Raw genomic sequence first — 19,397 nt, forward strand, 5'->3', positions numbered from 1 at the left:
GTTGTGCCCGAAATGTCGCTGTAGACTAGTATTACAGCTAGGTATGGGCGGATAAGTTAAGTTACCTGCTGTCCGCTACACATTCAACGAAGCTTTTGCAGTTATCAGTAGTAGGCGTAGGCTACTACCTCAACAAACCATCGCACGATATTGCACAAACGATTTTGTAAACCCTTCAGTACTAAATAGTCTGCTTTTGAAAAATACACTGCGACTGCATGTAACTGGCTGACGACGTTGCTGAAGCCTACTGTGTCAAACCAGAGTTGTTAGTTGCATCGCACGCGCACAGCATTGTCTTTGCGCTTGTTACGTCATTACCGAACAGTGCTGCGTCAAAAAATCCACTTGGTCGTTCTAGGTTGTTTCATGAATAATAATAATGTTATGGTTTTATTTATTGTCGCTCTACAACAGCTAATGTCTTTTAGCGACAGGGCTCATTTTTAATTTATATCAGGTTTACGATGTTATCACATTATTACCTGACTCATTCTCACTGCGCTATGCAGGATAGAACACAATCGGTACCGTTTTTAAAGTCTTCGGTTTGACCCGACCTGGAATCGATCTCAGATCTACCAGCACCAGAGCCGAAGGCGAAACCACTCGGCCACTGAGCTGGTGGTTGTTTCATGTGTAACTTTTTTATTTGTACCAGACGAGTAATAAAAATTACACTTTAGGTTGACTACAGGAAACAATAATTGTCAGGAAGTTTCAGCCGAAAAGCGCAACATTTGACTGAATGCCAGCTGTTCAAATATAGAAATGCGTCAAAAAAGCCACTTGGTCGTCCTAATGTTAATTATGCTATATCTTTTTGTAATAAAACATGTTAAACCCGCTAAAGTTGCTTTATTTTGTCTTTCTAACTAATAGTTATCAAGAAATATAAAAAACAGAGATGGGCAAGATCACCAGTCTTAGTGATCTTAAAGATCAAGATCAGATCACTTTCACCAGAATATATCAATGTTTATTGCACCATTTACCCATCTGGCAACCTTGATATTGTTGTGTGCTATCAAAAACGTTCAAAGTTTGGCAGTCAAATAAACTGCTCCAAACAAAATTACAAAGCTATACAAAAAGAAGCAGCATATGCTCAGACCCTAAATTATTGGTCTGGTTAATTGTCTGCAATAAACTACTTCAAATGACCAAAGTCAGCCATTGAGTCCAGTTTATTTTGCACTGCCATTCTGAATTTTCAAACATCTAAAATTGGGTTAAAGAAAGCAAACTTTTTTTAGAATTCACAAAACAGAATTGTGGACAAAGTTAAACCATTTTTTATAATACTTTAACATAAAGTATATACTAAAGGTGACGTATTTCTAATGACTAACACATAAAACTGTTCAAATTTTGAAGTGGCAATACTGATCAAATTCGATTGAAAGTTCAACTCGAATTTTCTTGGAAACATATATTAACAGGGGCTTAATGTCAATAATTGCCACCGATTACTTTGTACAGAATAATATCTAAAAAATGCCTCTATCTTGTAATTAAACTTCAATTTTAAAGTGATCTTGATCTTATTGTTCTTCAAGATCACAAAAAAAAAGAGATCTTAGATGAAGACAATGCCCATCTCAGCTGATAGTTAGGCTATCTGTAAGGGAATATTAATCGTATTTATTTTTGTTGTTGACTAATTCAAAAGTGTAGATTTACTTTTAATTCTGTTGTATTTATTCAGGTCCAAACGGAGCCTTCGATAAACTAAAGAAAACCACAGGAGAACTTTATGATCGCAAATTCGATGTGGATGTGTCAAAGTTTGATAATCCCGTATCGAATTTGCCTGAAGTTTACCCGAAGCTGCTGTCCATTGACTTCTATGAAGGAAGGTTTATTCCCAACGACGACCAGTATGATCCAAAAGCCAGACAAATTAAATTTAAAGAATCTGATAAAAAAGTTTCAATTGATGAATTACTTTCCAAATGTCAATTACAAAATTTCATATCAATCGTCGGTTACCCTGGGGCAGGAAAGACAACGTTGTCAAAGCGTCTGGCAAGGCGTCTAGACGAAACTAGAGACTTTCTTGTTCTGAGGATACCTTTCATGAGCATGAGTGATTGTGAGGATGAGAAACTATCATTGCAAGAGTTTTTGCTTGGAGATTTAATGTTTAATCTGGCAAGCAAACAAAAAAATGTAATTTTTAGTTGGATGAAAGACCATACACAAAATTGCTTTCTTATTTTTGACGGATTCGACCAGGTGAACTGGAATTTGACAGATAAAGTGAAAAAGTCTAATTACGACACTTTACTCACTTGCCAGGAGCTTGTGTCGAATTTGTGTCAAGGAAGTTTTTTACCTAATTGTCACATTCTTTTCACCTCACGACCACACGCCATGCTTTCAATTCCTAAAAAATGTCAACCAAAGCAAACTTATTTTGTTGGAGACTTAACGAGTGAAAATATGAAAAAGTTAATTGATGCTTTAATAAACGATGAACAGAGATCACGTGAGATATTGGACAAATTAACTGTGAACATTCCTCATCTAGAATCCATGTGTCACAATCCCTTGATGCTACAATTGTACTTGAGAGCTTCTCTTGGTTCATCACATGAAATTGTAAATATCTCGACAATGACTAAAATATTTCACAGGGTGCTGGAAAACCTCAAATCATCAGATCACGCCATTTCTCTATCGGACGAAATTGTTATCAGTTTATCAAAACTGGCGTTTAAAGCAACTGAAAATAAAACAGTTTTAATCACGACCGAAGACTTAGATGGAGAAAACCTCACAAGCAAACAAGTCCAAGCACTTGTTGTCACTTTATTTGGTTCAAATCGATCGTGTGGTCTTTTGGAGGGTAACCGACGATTGTATTTTTCACACCAAACTTTTCAAGAGTTTTTTAGTGCTTTATACTTGGTCCATCAGATGCCTTTATACAATTTTAAATCATTTGTTAAAACTAACCTACTGGTCGATCACTGGTCAGTTGTTGTAGAGTTTTTATCTGGACTTCTTTTGGACCCAGACATGAACAAAGGTAAATTGACTAACAAAAATTTTCTGTTTTGTGAACCAACCCAGCAAACTGTCCACTTGAAGCGGTTAACTGTCTCGTATCATTAGTATAAACCTTGTTACTCAACGCAACAAACAGATTACCAGCCTCATTTTTTTAATCATAAATCGATTTTGCTATCACAGCATCCTCCGTATGATCATGTCAAGAGCCTTAATAAGATCTTGGCATGATAATAATAATCATGGATTTGTTGCTTATACTCACATGATCATACCGAGGATGCTGTGATAGCGAAATCGATTTATGAATAAAAAATGAGACTGGTAATCTGTTTGTATGATCAAAAGTAAGTATTTTTCAGAAGTAAATTAATGGTGTTTTTGGAATATATTTCATTTTGCTTTCTATGCAATAAATGTACAATTTTGGTGATTGAGTGTTTCGTTTCATAAGTTTTGCATTAAAAAATTGCTTATAAAGCATTGATTAATTGAGTGAATGTTTCCTTGTTTAAATAAAACAAAAGTTTTAAACGTCATTAAAGCATATTAAAATTTTACAGACACTTCTACACCTAAAGCAATCCAACAACCTACAAAGGCATCTACCTCAGCACAAACATCGTCATCTTCCCACCAACCAAGCTCTTCGAGTAATTCCATTAACATAAACAACCCGATCAACATATTGTTGACATAATATCAGGCTTGGTGGCCGTGATTAAATGTACTTTGATTACATATACGCTTTAAGTCTACATCATATGCACACCTTAAACAGTTTTTCAACTTTTTTCTGTTATTGATTTTGTTCCCATATATTATTCCAATAAATTAAATCTTCCAATAAATAATATAAAAATATTAAATTGTTAAAAAATTTTAAAAATTGTTAAAATGTTTTTTATTTCACCTAACAAGAGAAGTCTTTTAACTTCATCGTATTTAAATTTATATTAAAGTTAATCATATTAACATTTTACAGACAACCCAACCTCCAAAACAACCCAACAACCTTTAAGTGCATCTACCTCATCACAAACGCCATCATCTTCCCACCAACCAAGCTCTTCTGGTAATATTATCGTATAACAAATAAACATCTCAATAAACATATTGTTGACATAATGTCAGGCTTGGTGGCCGTGTTTAAATGTACTTTGATTTACATGTGAGCTTTAAGTCTACATCATATGCACGCCTTAAACAGTTTTGCCACTTTTTCCTGTTGTTGGCTTTCTTCCCATATATTATTCCAACATCATCCTTACTGTTGCATTCAAGCAAAGAATAATTGAATGTTAGTGATGAAGGATAAGACGTCGAAATATTTCAAAAATTGTTGAATGATTCTTCTTTTTACAAGCAGAAGATTTTTCAAAACATTCAGTTTGTAATGTGGTCTCAATTCGTTACAGCGACTTCATCTTCCCAAAGTGTTTCATTTTTTTTTCAACTCAAGTCAAAAACGCAAACATTGAAGGAAAGTGTCAGATCTACAATGCAAAAAATATTTCTACCGAAGCCTACCGGTAAGTAGCAAATTATGCAAATTAAATTGAGAAGCTATGGAGACCACTAAGAAAATGTCAAAACTTATATCAAATAAAAACAAGCTTTCTGTGTCTTTTAACCGCACGCGGAATGGATATAAATAATGGATTAAATATGACAAACATGGTAAAAATCAAAAGATGACGTCATATTTTTAAACACTAGTTTTAAAGTGGCCCCATATCGCGCCTATAATATCGCATGAAGTACCAAACCTAGAAATTTTTTTAAGAGGGTGTCGACAAAACAGATAGTGTAAAAGTTGAGCTCCGACAAATACAATAGTGCGGGAGATGGTGTCGGGGCTTGCCCCAAGAAACAGCTGACAGTTTTAACCTTTTTTAACCGTCTTTTGTGCATTTTAGGATCATTAATGGGTTTTCTATCACGACCCACACTTCATATTTGACCAAGTTTATCAAATAAAAACTAGATTTTCGTACAAACTTAAGTTTAAAATTAAAGTTACGTTTGATATGATATTTTCTTTCCGACCACAGAAGGGCTTCAATGATTTATTTACTAATTTTTTAATGTTAGCCTATGTCGTTTCACAGTCAAATTTCAAAAGTCTGAAATGTCCAAGCCTTCTTTATGCTTAGTATACAAGGTAAATTTTAGCTCATACTTTTGTAAACACTGAAATAGGTCATTTTAAATGTTAAGTAGTTGAAATTAGCGATGGGTTTACTTTGGAATATTACATTATTGTCTTAGTTTTTGAGGAAGCACATAAAACATTTCTACCCCTAAAATCTACTGCTGAAACTTTATGTGCAAAACGCCGTCGATTAGGCTCATAAAAATGAGGACGAACGAGCAAAGCGATTGAAAAACATTTGTAAAAATGAAGAAAAATTTTATTTGCACGTTTTTTCTCAATTTTTTTTAAGGGGTATGGTACGTGATCAAATGCTTCCCTAGATTTTTTATTGCCCACAAGCTTATCGAACAGTACTTAAATAACTGAAATTGTTAACAAAGTTAATAAATTTCGTTTGAACATCATTTAGCAAGGTTACGATAATTGGAACACTATTAAAATCATCACGCATTGAAGCAACTTTGACATAAATTTTTAAAGATCATTAAATGCAAAGCGGTTTGCGACGGTGACAATGAACAATTAAAAAAACGTAATTATTTAAAGTCAAAATAATAAACCAAACATTGTTATTACACTCAGCGTCAAACATAGATTGCAAAGGTAATATATTCAAATCATCTCAAAGGCCGCATGATATAATTTCATTGAGTGATTGTGAAATCTTTATCCCCTGGCAGTTTCGCATACTAGTAGAGGCTTTGAACCACTTACGCATGCCCGGTCACCAAGTTCGACAAAAACTGCTGTTTGTCAAGTATTCCATCCACTTAGTGCCGCTGAATGGAGAGCAGTCCTTGAAATGCATTCCTCAAGCGCACACCCCGAGAGTCGAACCAGCTATGTTTGATCTTGCGGTTTCTTCGTACACATAGTCGACGCTTAACCAACTGAGCTATCGAGCTGAAAATTTTGCAGCCGCATGTCATACAAACCTGTCCGGCATTGTTGAGGCCTATTAGAACAAATCATAAAAAGCAGAATATTCGCTGAAAAATCATCTGGAAATATACTGAAGCAAACTTCTATGAAGATGCACTTGCAATTTGGTAACACTTGTTTTATTTTAATACCATTTGATAACTTGGTTTAGAGTTAAAATAAATGCATATACTGTAGTCCTGCTACCTTATCAAAGTGACGTTTACAAATCACAATTTTAATGACAAGTTTTTATGTTTTAGATGAAAAAATGCAGAAAAAGCAACTATTTGTTAAAAAATTGCTGAAAGAAACCCGGAAAGTTGCTGCAAGTAAGTAAAACTTCAATACAATGAATATCAAAAAAAGGTAAATTTAAAAACATGTGAGTACAGTGGCGACAAGTTTCCAGAATTTTTTACTTTGAAAGTTTTTACTTAAATAAAAACAGCATTTTGAGGTCATAAAACAAAGATTCATCAATGTGAAAAACACAGCAAACCTTCTCAGATTCTTGACGTGTCATCTAGCCTAGATTTTTTTATAAGACAAATATTTAGTTTTGAACCTAGAGAGCGAAACTTAAGCTGTCGATTTTAAAACAGCGCGGGAATGCCATCTTTTATAAGTTCACTAAGGCAAGCTGATACCGTACAAGAGAAAGCAACACATTCGCAATTGTCTTTCTGACTAGAATAGATAAAATAATAGTAACCAACTTGTAAAAATGCAAATCATAATCTTTTCCAATAAAAATTTTCATCCACTCGATTCAGCTTGCGCACTGTGACATGGGTTGGTCTCGGAATTTCTCTCCATTCACTGTTCCAAGACTTCGGAAATTTGGAAGTTGGATTTGCAGATAGCTGCAGCATGTCGAGAAAAATGGCGTCGAAATTTCAGGCGCTGGAGCCTTTGGGAGTGCGAGCTTTGGGCAATCTGGTTGAGGAAGTGGTCATCCCTTGACATAGCTTGTAGCACCAGACTGCGTACGTGATTTTCCCTAAGAAGTCTACCTGAAGCGATGCCTGATGATAGTACCGGCAGAAAGTCAGTGGGAATTGGAAGAAGGCAACCAGTGATTATTCTCATGGTGGTGTTGAGGCAGTGTCAATTTTGCAAGTGTGTACGCTGCAGCACCAAGTGAGGGAAGGTGTTGTATTCGTAGGTGTTGTAAACAATTGCAAGAGCACTTGTACGGAACGTGGATGTAGCCTACCAGCACCCCAGGATGTTCCGGTAGGCATCTCAGCAAATTGTTGTGTGCTGATAGTTTAGCATGGAGGGCTTCAGCACAGGGCCGGATTTAGCTGATGGGGGGCCCGGGGAACTATTAGATCGGAGGGCCCCAGTGCAAAAACCACCTCTAACTACGTCAACAGTAGCATTAATCGAGCACTGCACAGCATTTTGCAGAAACTTTAAAGGTTGAAAGGAAAAAAAATCACATAAAATCACATATTTTCCACGTAGGGGGGTCCTTCAAGGTTCGGGGGGGCCGGGGAACCTGCACTCTCTTCCCCCCCTAAATCCGGGCCTGCTTCAGCATGGTGTTTGTAGGTTCAGTTCACTTCAGTTGTTTTTTATTTCTCACCATCATATCAAAAACAATACACGTCAACATAGCAAAGGTCGAGAAAAAGATAGAAGCGACAAAACGCGAACGTTAAAACATGCTTGTGACCGAAGTGAGTTATTGAGTTGTAGGAAATTTGGCTCGGTCGCAACAATAATATTGTCGGTCGAGCTTCATTCCTAGGTAAGTGAGAAACGGGTTATGTTATGGCCTACTGAACTGGGAGAACGTTAAATTTTTTCTCAGAAACGTAATATTTAATATTTATGACTTGAAATTTAAAAAAAAGGTTTAATTTAAACAAACCTCAATAAAGCATCGAAACAATAAATTTTCTAACACTAGTTGCTACTTAAATGTGTGAGTAAATATATTTTATTTTGTGGGCAACACTACGCAGAAATCCCGCGCAAAGCTGCAGACAACAATTTTGTTGATTTCTAACAGAGTTGCCAACATTGCAATCTATTCGAAAGCTTTATCTAACCTTTGCAAAATATGAGCGTATTTTAGAAACTTACAAGCTAATAGTTAATTTTAAATTCTTTTCAATAAAGGTTGAAATTATTGAGTGTTTTTTTTTCAACTGATTTAGCTTTACAAATTTATTTTCCTGTTTGGGGTTTTAATTTAATTGTCCAGTTTAATTATGTTTGGCAACACCGCTCAAAAACTCCCGCCCAAATCTGCAGGCGACAGCCATTTTGTTTTCAGTCGTTGAAGAGAAAGGATCAGTTTTGCTTCAGTTGCAGCAAGAAATAGTTGGTTCAGCTTTCAATTCTGTGATCATTCTGCTTGGTTTCAACAGACAAATGTTTTAAAGTTTGTTTCTGTCCGTGTCTTCTGAGTTTGAAGAAAGCATCAGCTTCGATTGAGCTGCAGCAAGAAATGGCTGATTGGAAAATTTTCATGATCAAGTTCTAAAGTTGGTTGAAGATTTATCGACAAAGAAATCAAAGTTTATTTTAATTTGCAAGCTCTGGTTAGTTTAATGTTTTAACTAAAGTTTAGTTTCCACCTGCAAAGCTAGCCTAAGTATTTTATCCTGATTTGATAAAACCTCGAAGCCGTTGAAGACAAAACTTGTGATTTTGTGACCAGCTACAAAAGTCTACTCAGGTTATTTTCAAATTAGACTTTGACTCAAACCTAAAACTTTTGTTCGAAATAATTTGTTTATATTTTTGTTTGGGATATAAATGAAATAATGTTTTGTTCTTTAGTAAACAACTTGTGTTCAATGTTTGATTATTTTATGGTTAGAACCAAACTGTGGTTTTAGATGACAACCTGGTTAGCCGAGCTAATATTGATTGATATTATTCCTGCATTGTTAGATGACAATGATTGGCGCTCCATCATCCCCATCTCAAAGATTCTGCGGGAAGGCAACGACTTGGAAGTGACAGTCACAGCAGGAAGTCATTTTGATGGAGGGAGGATACGGATGTATGACTCCGACACTCAGAATGACATCCATGCTGTGACGTCATTCATCCAGTCGATGCCGACGCGACTTGGATACCTTGATCTGTCCAGATGCGAAATGAATTCCAATCAATTCCTTCCATGGAAGGAGGCGATCAAATCGATGCCTGGATCCGTGAGTCATGTTTAACTTTTATAACCAACACATTGATTCATGGTCAGACGTTGATTCAACGTCGCATTACGTTGTTTTAACGTCTCAGTTTCAACAAGTTTCACAAAGTAAGTTCCAGTTTCCAATTTTAATCATTTTCTAACAATTCTTGTAAACATAAAATAAATAAACAAAAAGTCACAACATAAATAAATTGTTTATGTTTAATTGTTGCGTCATAATTAATTTGTGTTTAGATTGTTCGGATGAGTCTCCTTGACAACCTCCTATCTATCGATGACGTCATCGAGGTGTTGCACAAGATTGAGGAGAAAGTTGTGATGCGGGAATCCCTCGATGGTGGAGATGGGGAGGGGAGAGATCCGAACTTGTTTCATTCCCTCGATTGGGTTGGGAAAAATCCGAACAATGAGGAAAGATCCAAGCTTCAAGAAGCATTGGATCGGTTGGACAATAAAGTGAGAGTTGTTTACGTTGTATCAACGTTATAACAATTAATTGTGTCGACATTAAATCAACGCCAATTATTCGCTTTGTCTTTTACAGAAGTTGAAGATCGTGGTTGACATCGGCGATGGTTACAATCCTATTTACCTCAAGCACAAGGATTGTTGATGTTTTTATTTATTTGTTGATGTTTATAATAAAATTATGTCATCCAGTGATTTTGTTTGTTTGAGTTAAAAATACAACAAACTGCTTGTTTACATCAGGTGACGTAACATCAACAAAAATGTTTATAATATTATCAAACCAAGGTTTGTTTATGTTCTTCAACTTGAGGTCGATAAACATCAACAAAAGTAAGTTTGTTTATTTAACTTATTAATTTTTATAAAAGAATTTCAATAAAGAATTCAAATTAAGTTTATTGTTTTCAGTGTTGCCAGATTAATTTTTTTAAACTTTGTTAAGTCGTATTTAAAAGTAGCCATCGAGATGAGGGACATTGTAGGTGACCTCGAATTGGTTAAGAGTGTTGCCAGATATTTTTTTTTAATTTAGTGACTTGTAAATTAAGCAAATAGGGTTATTCTTTAATGTGTAACAAAAGAAAAATGATAAGCTTATGGGCAGCCGATTTGTAGCAAGAATTGACAGCGATAGACACGTGTTTCGCCCATGAGGCTGGGCTTATCAGTATCGCACCGTAAAAGAAAAATGATTGAATCACAATTTCTGCAACAAAACACGCATCGTAGGACTAAACTCGCTACCAGAACTAACCTACTTGTAGCTCGCTAGGCTGGCTATAAAGTGAACGCACAGTTTTGCCTCGCCAAGTATGCGTAACAAAAAGAACAACTAAGTTAGTAATTAAACGAATGCACAATAGCTGAAGGCATCTTCCAGTTTGTAAGGCGAAACTACACTTACGAGAGCTCGAAAATTACACCAGATAAAAGATTCTGTGGGTGAGCCACAGGTTAAAGATATGTACGATCTGAGTTGACTTCGACGATGATCGCAATTGTATTTACCTTCAGAACAAGGATCCACGTTTGAAAGATGTTATTGATTTATTATATCAACGATAGACGACGTTGTATCGACGTAAAGTTCAATGCTGCGCATAGTGAAGTTTTAATGCGTTGTTAGCAAAGGGTTGAAGTAGCCTCTGTTTCAAAGCCTCTTTAACGACATCTTGTATTGCAAATCGACACCTCTTTTTATGTTTTTCTAACTGGTGGGCTAGAAACATTAATACAGTAAGGTTTGTGTTATAGTTTGCATTACTTTAGGTTAATTAGAAAGCAGAATGTTGCTCATAGCTGCAATTTTTTGTCTGATTCAAAGAAATATACGAAAAAAAAGAATTTACATGGTTTTAAGTTTTCTTTCCTTCTACTAAAAATACTTCACCACATTTAAGTTTATTTTAATCTGATGTCAGCTCCTGAAGAGTGTCAGACAGAAAACTGCCGCTTCCACCTATGGGCAACCTTCTATTCGCTATTTTCAAGTTCTGTAGCCTACCACTAATCAACTCTTTAGAAGTCTATGGGCCTACTCCGGTATATTTATCAAGTGAGATGTTTCAATCATATCGGCTTTTTTGTTTCTTTATCCTGCATTGCGGGAAAGCGGACTTGAGCGCTATGCATCGGTGTACGCCTTCCGACGTACACCTGACCCACGCTGCAGCCGACGGCAATGTCTGTTTCCGGTTGTCTACTCTACTTATGACTTAAATTTGGTACTACCATTACGCGAAATCGATCACTGGGTAGAGGCAATTATCGTAAAGTTTCTTGCCCAGAGAAACCACAGCAAGTGCGAGTGGCTGGCGTCGAACATGCAGGGCTCTCGACTGCGAGCCCAACGCGCTAACCACTCGGCTACAGCTGCCGGCTTAATGCACTTATGCCATTCACCGCTTGCCCAAGCAGCCTGCAACAATGCAGATGCCATCCTCAAAAATATAACCATATTGCATGCTTGATACCTTGTACAACTTCATCACCATTGTCACTGAGCCACAGTGCACAGGCCTACACAAGATTAAATTGTTGGAAATTTGTTCTTCAGCAGTGCCTCAGTTTTGTTGTATAAGCTATCACACATATTAGCCTACAACAAAACCTCAATAACACTAGTCTATCTGTTAGCAACAAACGTCAACAAATCAAGGGCGGATGCAGCCAGCAGCCTTAATGGAGGCGATTTCCATAAAGCACAATGATGTGTAGGTCTGCATTTGTCCGACCTTGCGCGTAGGCCTACACCGTGAATAAAGTTACTTTTAACTGTGTTTTCGGGAGGCAGTTGCTCCAATCGCTCTCCTGGATCTGCCATTCCTACAAATCTATATTAAATATGTAGCTATTGTATGAAAGAGCTGCAGCTATGAAAGAGTTACATTACTAATATAATTACATTACCGTACAACTTGGCTATGGTGGTAGTTTTTTATAATTATACTATTATAATCCAAGATCGGAAACCTACCATTTGTTTACACTATTGACCCAACATAATGAAGCTGAACATAGCCTACAATCTTCAAACTTTTCACTGGTAGCCTAATACAAGCAAACATGTATTATGATTTGGCCGGGTTTTGGCATGTAGGGTAGTGCGGGGCAAGACTAGTCACATTTTGGTATTATTGATTGTGTATATCTTCACATAAAGTTAAAAATGTTTCAATTTTTAGTGTTAAACAGTTATACTAAGGCTTCCTTAAACAAGATAGCAAAAAAAAAGTGAAATTTATTTTTAAGTTATGTTAATAAAACATCATTTTTACGACCGAGTCAAATGACTGGTTTTGCCCCTAAGTAAGGGTAAAACAGGTCAGTGTTTTTTGATGAGAGAAAGAGTAGCCTATATTTACACATACAAAATGCAGTTTCACATACAAAGTAGGCTACACCACTGCAGCACATTCGTTCAGAACAGACATCAGCAAACATGCTGGATTCCATTTTATGACATTATTTGTTCAATTACTGTGCCGAATCCATGGTTCTTCTGGACGACAAAACAAACTGAGCAAGGAAGATTATGACAAAATTTGCCATTTTGTTCACTAACAATGAGGTAGGCTATACATGGTACATTACAGTTGCCAAATGTTAGAAGAATTGCTTTTGTGAACAATTGATAGAAACACAATCAAAAATACACTTCAAACGTTTTCTAGTAGGCTATAGTTCCATATTGTTACATTTTTTTAAAATTTTTCATTTGTGATTTTTTGCGTTTTTGTCCAAACTTTGACGCACACTTTCTATAAGAAAACATTGAGAACCATAACTGAATTTTGCGTGGTAAACTTATCATATCTTAGTGAATAAGTGGACAACATTTCAGTGCAAATTTTCACTGGGGTCAGGGGTAACCAAGATATTAAAAGGACCCCACCTTTTTGCTTTTTTTCATTTCGACCCACGTTTCACATTAAATAACTCCCAAATCCTTTAATATTTTGTACGGATATTTTTTCAGTACATAGAGAATCTTATAAACAACATTTCTACCAAATTTCAGCCAAAACCAATCACAAATGGGGTCTTGACGAGGTTTTAAAATTTTGGAAAATCTTAGCTGAGAGCTGGAAACGGCCATCTTTGGATGTCTATGACCTTTTAGAGTGACAATGTGAACGATGTTGTTTTTTTAATATTTGGCAGAAGTACTATCACCTGTAAAAATTTTGATTTGTTACCTAATTTGGTTTAGCAGTGATAGGGCCTCAAACATGGCCAAAAGTCAAAAAAAATCGTGCCCCCTTGGTAGACCCCCTCCCAAACTAAATGCTTCGCTCACACTAGGATAAGCTGATTTTTGATGTAATAGGCAACTAATACCCTATGAACCAGGTAGCCTAAGCCTACATGACAGTTTGGTTAAAGAATTTAGCATTTTCACCAAACGTTTGGCACAGCACTTCATGACTGACTTGTGTTGCCCCAACCAAAATAGCCATGACTGAACAAAAATAAATACCCAAAAAACTAATTTCCAAGGAAGAACTACAAGATGAGTTGTTTTGAGACAAATTACAATAATTGTAATTTCGCTTACACTAGAAAGTCTTGGTTTAATTAACAATTTTCATAGTGTAATGCTCTGTTTAGTCAAGTCAAGTCAAGTCAAGTCAATTTATTTTGTTTTAACAGCGCCATATATTAACAAACAATCAGAGTAAAATGTAGTTGTCAAAACAATGCATTGTACAACTGTTGGTTAGATTATGGCGCAATCAGGATGGTAGCGAAAGACCATAAGCAGTCATCTAGTCAGCCACCACCCCATCACAGTAAATCTAACTACACATTCATACACAATAGTGTGCAGAGGCAGGCACACTACTTCATTGAATAAAAAGGTTCGCCACTGAGATTGAAAAACAACTGCTGTTGGTTTGAATCTGCATCATCAAACTGAGTAAGCCGAGGATGAAGATTCAAACCAGCGACCAAGAATTAACCAACGACCAATAAGTGATTGTGTGCTATAATAGGCTACAGCACTTGCGAAAGTTTTCTTGAAATAACGGGGAAAAACGTGAATACCACCACCGAATTGCAACAATTTTTATGTAAAGCATACAAAAACAGGGCAATTTGATACTAACTATAGAGAACAAAGATTAATAAGTACGATATGATGATATACTGTAAAGGTAAGTTATCCTTTGTATTGAGCACTTAAGGTACGCATGTATATTCATGTAACAGTTGGTTTTTGACATTTTTTTTAAAGCATTGGAACGGTAAATCTTTTATATCGTGTGAAATTTCACTCCACACTTGCACACACAAGAAATGGACCACCACAACCAAAAACCACAAAAAAAAAGTTAGTCCAAAATATGAAGGTAAAATTTTACACCAACTTACGTTTCGCAGCCTAGACAAAGATAGCAAGCAAAAACTGCATAGCAGTTGCTGTTGTCGCATCACAAAAGAACCACTAACTGCGCTAAAGCATTTTTTTGAGTGTATTATTTCCAAAAAAAAAGTTATGCTTGATTAAAATCAAACTGACCGGTTTTACCCGACGACTTGTTTTGCCCTGAACTACCCTATCTCTGCTGTTATCAGTTAAATCAGGAAGGCAATGAGCAAATGCTGCCATTGCCAAAACCAGCCCAAAATGCAATTTTAGATTCGGAGAGGTAACACGATAATTTGTTACTTGGACTTCGTCATACATTTACTTTGGACAATGAATAATAACTAAAACAGGGGTTTTTAAACTTCCATTTAAATTGCCAATAAGGAACTTCCAAAAATGCCACATGACAAGCGGAAAATATCCAAACACATAAGTTATACAAGAGTCTCCCACAAGTCAGCAGTTGTGAACTGAGCAAGTGACAACTGAGCTAGAATCATTTCAGCAAGTGGCTACAGTTGACAAATGATGAAACTGAGCAACCGAAACTTGTCACAAGCAAATTAAGTTTAGCAAGCGACGACCAAACAAGTCCGATGCTCATTGACTTGGACAGTAGCTGAAAAGTACTTGATGAGTTGTCGTATGCCGAGTGGTCTGACAACCAAAAACAAAACTTATTGAATTTGGTGTTAAAATCGTCAATATGGCAACCCTGAGTGAAACAACACAAGTAAAATAAAGCACAGTTTTGTCTTGTAAAGTATGCGTAACGAAAAAATCATGTAGTAATTAAAAGGAGGCACGATAGCTGGATGCATTTGTGCATCTTTCAGTTTGTAAAGCGAATATACAGTTACGAGAGGTAGAACATTACACCAGATGAAGGACTCTGTGGGTGAGTCACTGTTAAAGATCGGTACGATCTGGGTTGATGGCAATCGCATTTACCTGAACAAGGATTCACGTTTGAAAGATGTTATTGATTTATTATATCAACGATAGACGACGTTGTAATAACGTAAAGTTTGATGCTGCCGATGATGAAGTTTTAATGTGTTGTTAGCAAAGAGTTGAAGTAGTTTCTGTTCCAAGGCCTCTTCAACGACATCTAGTGTTGCAAATCGACGCTCCTTCATGTTCTTCAGCTTGAGAACCTAGAAACATTAAAAAAAAGTAAAACTTGTGTTGTAGTTTATTACACAGTGTGTACAACTGTACATTTTGACTAAAAAATTTGTCACCGGCAATAGATGCATGTTTTATGGTCAAGTCGACTATGCTGAACGCGAATTTCATCATTAAAATGAGCTCCTGTGTACCAAATTTGAGAAAAAAAGTTTTTAAAAAATTAAAAAAGTTGTATTCTTTTGTATCATATATTGTATATAACCAGAGTTAGTGTGCACTGTGCTAAATAAACGTGGTAAAGTCAGAAATAATAGCGACTGTGACTAAATCCAGTTGAGGCAAGACTCAGAAGTGTTGTTCTGAAGCTTTGCGCTTGTATTCACCAGTACAGACTCTCTTCCTCGACCAGCAAAATCCAGCCAACATCACACGGCTATCCTTGTATTTGTATCGCCTCGATATACTTGCAACATCTTGATGGAATCGTTCACCTGCATGAAAATGCTACGCTATTCTATGGTTTCCCAGAAAGTTATGCACCACCGCCTTTAGACTAATGTAGCCTACGCAGTTCTCCCAGTCCTATTCAGCAAGCTCTCTAACAACTCATCTTCCAATATTTTTTTAACATCTGGATCAGTAAAAACTCCAGCTGTAACTTTTGCATTAAGACAGAGCTGGGAATAGTGCCTTTAACTGATTAATTGCTGCCTCAGTTTGCAGGGAAACAACAAACTGTTTTATAAGGCCTAGCTTGATATGTAAGGGAGGCATAAGGATTCTTCTTGGATCAACAAGTAGAATGTTGGCCACATTGTGCTCTCCAGGGTTGTATGATGCCCTAGCTGGCCATTCCTGTTGTATGTAGTGGTATTGTCACGCTCAACTGTCCCATAGACCAGTGCTTCTCAACCTTTTTCAGTTCGCGACCAACTTTTAATGCAAGTTTTATTGTGCGACCCACAATGAAATATGACATCTTTATTATGGCATCTTTACTACTGGCGTACCTACTGAAATAGTTAATACCACACAACACATCTAATTGTTACGTATTTGTTACATTGTTGCATAATTGTTATGAAGGATAATGCAATAATTTCCCGATCTAATAGAAAACAGGGTGCACAATTCATGAAAATGGAAAGTCAACAAATGAAGTGAAGATAAGAATAGCGATGGACAAGGCGCAGTACTGTTCAAGACCAAACTGAGGCTTGTGAGATCCACAGTATCGCAGGTATTTTTTGGAAAATTTTAACTTTCAATAACATTTAGAAATGCTTCGCGACCCACCTGAAATAGTTTCGCGACCCACCAGTAGGGAAGCACTGCCATAGACATAAGAAACAACAGTACTTTATGTACCCCAATTGCATTCCCATCAGCATGTACCTGATGTTGAACATGCTGATGTACACTTCATGTACACCCTTTGAAGTCTCCACACAGGTACCATTGGAATGTATCATATTTGATGGCTTCCAAGATAGCTTTCATACTTTCTGTTGACTTTGTTATTGTTGTAGAATATGCAACAGGGACTGATGGTTTTCTATTCCCATTATGCAGGAGTACTGCTTTGAGACTTTCCTTAGAAGAGTCGACAAAGAGTCGCCAGTCCTCTAGATCATGATGACCTTCCAGATCACCCATCAGTCCCACAACATCATTGCAAAATGTCAGCAGATCAATCACCTTGTTAGAAAAAAAGTCAATGAACTCCTTCCCTGATCGTTCACGAACACTCCGAACAGTGACAGCTTTATCTGTAAGTTTCCATTGTTGCAACCGTGAAGCAAGTAACTCTGTATGTCTCATTGACAACTCCAATGCTCTGACCAAATTGTTGAACTCCGGTAATGAGATTTCATGGTGGTCGCATCGTGGTCTGGGTTCAAAGCAGTCAGACAAGGAAACATGAGAATCTGATGCTGTGTTTGAGTCACTGTCACTGTGTTCAGTCACTGGATATACAGGAATGGATAAGTCAGGGTCATCAGCATAATGCTGCACAGGTCGTATTGCAGTGGGAACATGAGGATACTCAATGGAAGCCCGATTTGCCTTATTCAATACTTGGGGCAGTTTGTTGAGGCAAAAGTAACAGTCAGATGCATGATTAAAGGGTTCACGCCACACCATGGGGACGGCAGACAAACTTCTCTTCTGTCCTACTTTCCTTGCAGCTAGCTTTGATGAATAATCTGCATAAACGATGTGAGGAGCCCAGCTTCTAGGTCTTCATTGCAGGAAAAAATCATCATCACACAGATAGAATGGCCCATATACACTGACATTACCTTGCCTTTCAGCTTTATATAGTGCAGTGCATCAAACAAAAATTCATTTTTTTGCAAAAACTGTACACATGAGCATCTGTTAATGGCCATATTCGTGATCAGCGACCCCAAATTAGCTAGAAACGGCGCTACTCTCCCAAGTGACATTTTGGTGTACACACTGTGTTATAGTTAAGTAGCTAAATATTTTTTTAAACTTTGAGTACCCGGATAATATTCCGGATATCCGTTGTTCGGGATTGGCGACTAACTCCGGAAGTGACGTTATCAGAAACAAAGCGCCGTCTGCGTGTGATGACGCTACAATGGCAGCGATGGTTTGCTTATAGTTGATGACAAGAAGTCCAGACACAAACGAATCCACCATCAACCTCCACTATGGCCTCATGCTCCGCTGTCAACATCTTCACCTCATCCGATGCATTGGTAACCGCTGCCACGGTCTCCTCCAGTGTCTTCTCGATCACATTCTTCTTATTCTCGTTATCTGCGGAACGTTTCAATAAGAAGCTGCAAGGTTGTCTTGATAATAGAGCGACTAGACGTGGAATCGAACCCACATCATGATGTTTATGAAACACAACATTGTGCAATTATTGTTGTCGTCACCTGAAGTTACTTTCCTTAACATTTTGTTAGAAACGGAACTTATAGAGTTCAAAGAACCGAAGTACAAACTCGATATGTAATAATATCTTCATACTCAGAAATGCTCCTCCTCCTCCTCACCTTTAAAGCGTTTCCAGAGCTTGAGATTTTGATTCCTCTTCATCCAATTGATCTGATCAAAACATCAACTGATTAGTTCAAAGCTGGTAGTTCAAAGGTTTCTTGTTCAATGCCGGTCAAAAGCGACTGAGACGTTTTACCATCAAAAAAGTTGCAAATATTAAATTGCGCTTCAACTTTCCAAACAAAAACGACGATTTGCTTGGTTTGGAATGCTGCTGCAATGATAAAATATTGTCTTTATAATTTTTATTCTAAACAACACAAGTTGAATTTGCAAGATTTCTGTGTGTCTGCTGACCAAAATAACATATTGTGCAACAACACGCGCGGGCCATATAAAAACGTCTCTGTGGTCGAATTTGGCCAACGAGCCGGACTTTGGAAATCCCTGCCTAAGGAACTAGAATCTTGCGAAAACAGGGAACACTTGGTTCGCTTTTCTTTCTCAACAACATCCCTTTTCTTTTTTGAAATCCTCTCCTTTTCTTGAATTGCCTATAAAAAAAGTCAGCACTCGTTCTTTCAAGTCTTTTCTCGTCCTTTCAAATCAATTCAGTTCAAATTAAATAATCAGCTTCTACCACAAACCCTGGTCAAGGATTTGTGTCTGAA

General features: G+C 36.9%; 3 protein-coding genes across 19 annotated transcripts in view; 1 reads left to right on the forward strand and 2 right to left on the reverse strand.

The window, feature by feature from the left end:
* The window catches only part of LOC145788218 (uncharacterized), a 624,890-nt gene that overhangs the window by 340,834 nt on the left and 264,659 nt on the right, over positions 1–19,397 (forward strand). The window contains exons 3-10 of one of the 16 annotated variants that reach the window (XM_082599926.1): positions 1,709–3,034; positions 3,579–3,668; positions 4,001–4,090; positions 4,434–4,547; positions 6,358–6,426; positions 9,008–9,273; positions 9,510–9,731; positions 9,820–9,938. The exons of 12 other annotated variants lie outside the window; for them this stretch is intronic. In XM_082599926.1, coding sequence (XP_082456052.1) covers positions 1,709–3,034; positions 3,579–3,668; positions 4,001–4,090; positions 4,434–4,547; positions 6,358–6,426; positions 9,008–9,273; positions 9,510–9,731; positions 9,820–9,888 — 2,246 coding nt within the window. In that variant the 3' untranslated portion in view covers positions 9,889–9,938. Of the gene's footprint in view, positions 1–1,708; positions 3,035–3,578; positions 3,669–4,000; positions 4,091–4,433; positions 4,548–6,357; positions 6,427–9,007; positions 9,274–9,509; positions 9,732–9,819; positions 9,939–19,397 lie in introns of those variants that run through there. 3 more of the 16 variants (XM_082599933.1, XM_082599925.1, XM_082599927.1) reach the window with 3 other exon arrangements.
* The window catches only part of LOC145788221 (uncharacterized), a 137,204-nt gene that overhangs the window by 74,217 nt on the left and 43,590 nt on the right, over positions 1–19,397 (reverse strand). The gene's annotated exons all lie outside the window — the stretch shown is intronic.
* Positions 16,182–18,247, reverse strand: LOC145788225 (uncharacterized). The gene is made up of 2 exons (XM_082599983.1): positions 17,047–18,247; positions 16,182–16,241 (listed from the first exon to the last, which is right to left on the reverse strand). The coding sequence occupies exon 1, from the start codon at positions 17,893–17,895 to the stop codon at positions 17,173–17,175; it is 723 nt and encodes a 240-aa protein (XP_082456109.1). The 5' UTR covers positions 17,896–18,247; the 3' UTR covers positions 16,182–16,241; positions 17,047–17,172.

The sequence above is a fragment of the Aplidium turbinatum genome, chromosome 2, assembly GCF_918807975.1.
Source record: "Aplidium turbinatum chromosome 2, kaAplTurb1.1, whole genome shotgun sequence".
Lineage (NCBI taxonomy): Eukaryota > Metazoa > Chordata > Ascidiacea > Aplousobranchia > Polyclinidae > Aplidium > Aplidium turbinatum.

Bases quoted from the DNA above. Each gene is read 5' to 3' on its own strand.
- LOC145788225 (XM_082599983.1), bottom strand. From the start codon at position 17,895: ATGGTGTGGCGTGAACCCTTTAATCATGCATCTGACTGTTACTTTTGC.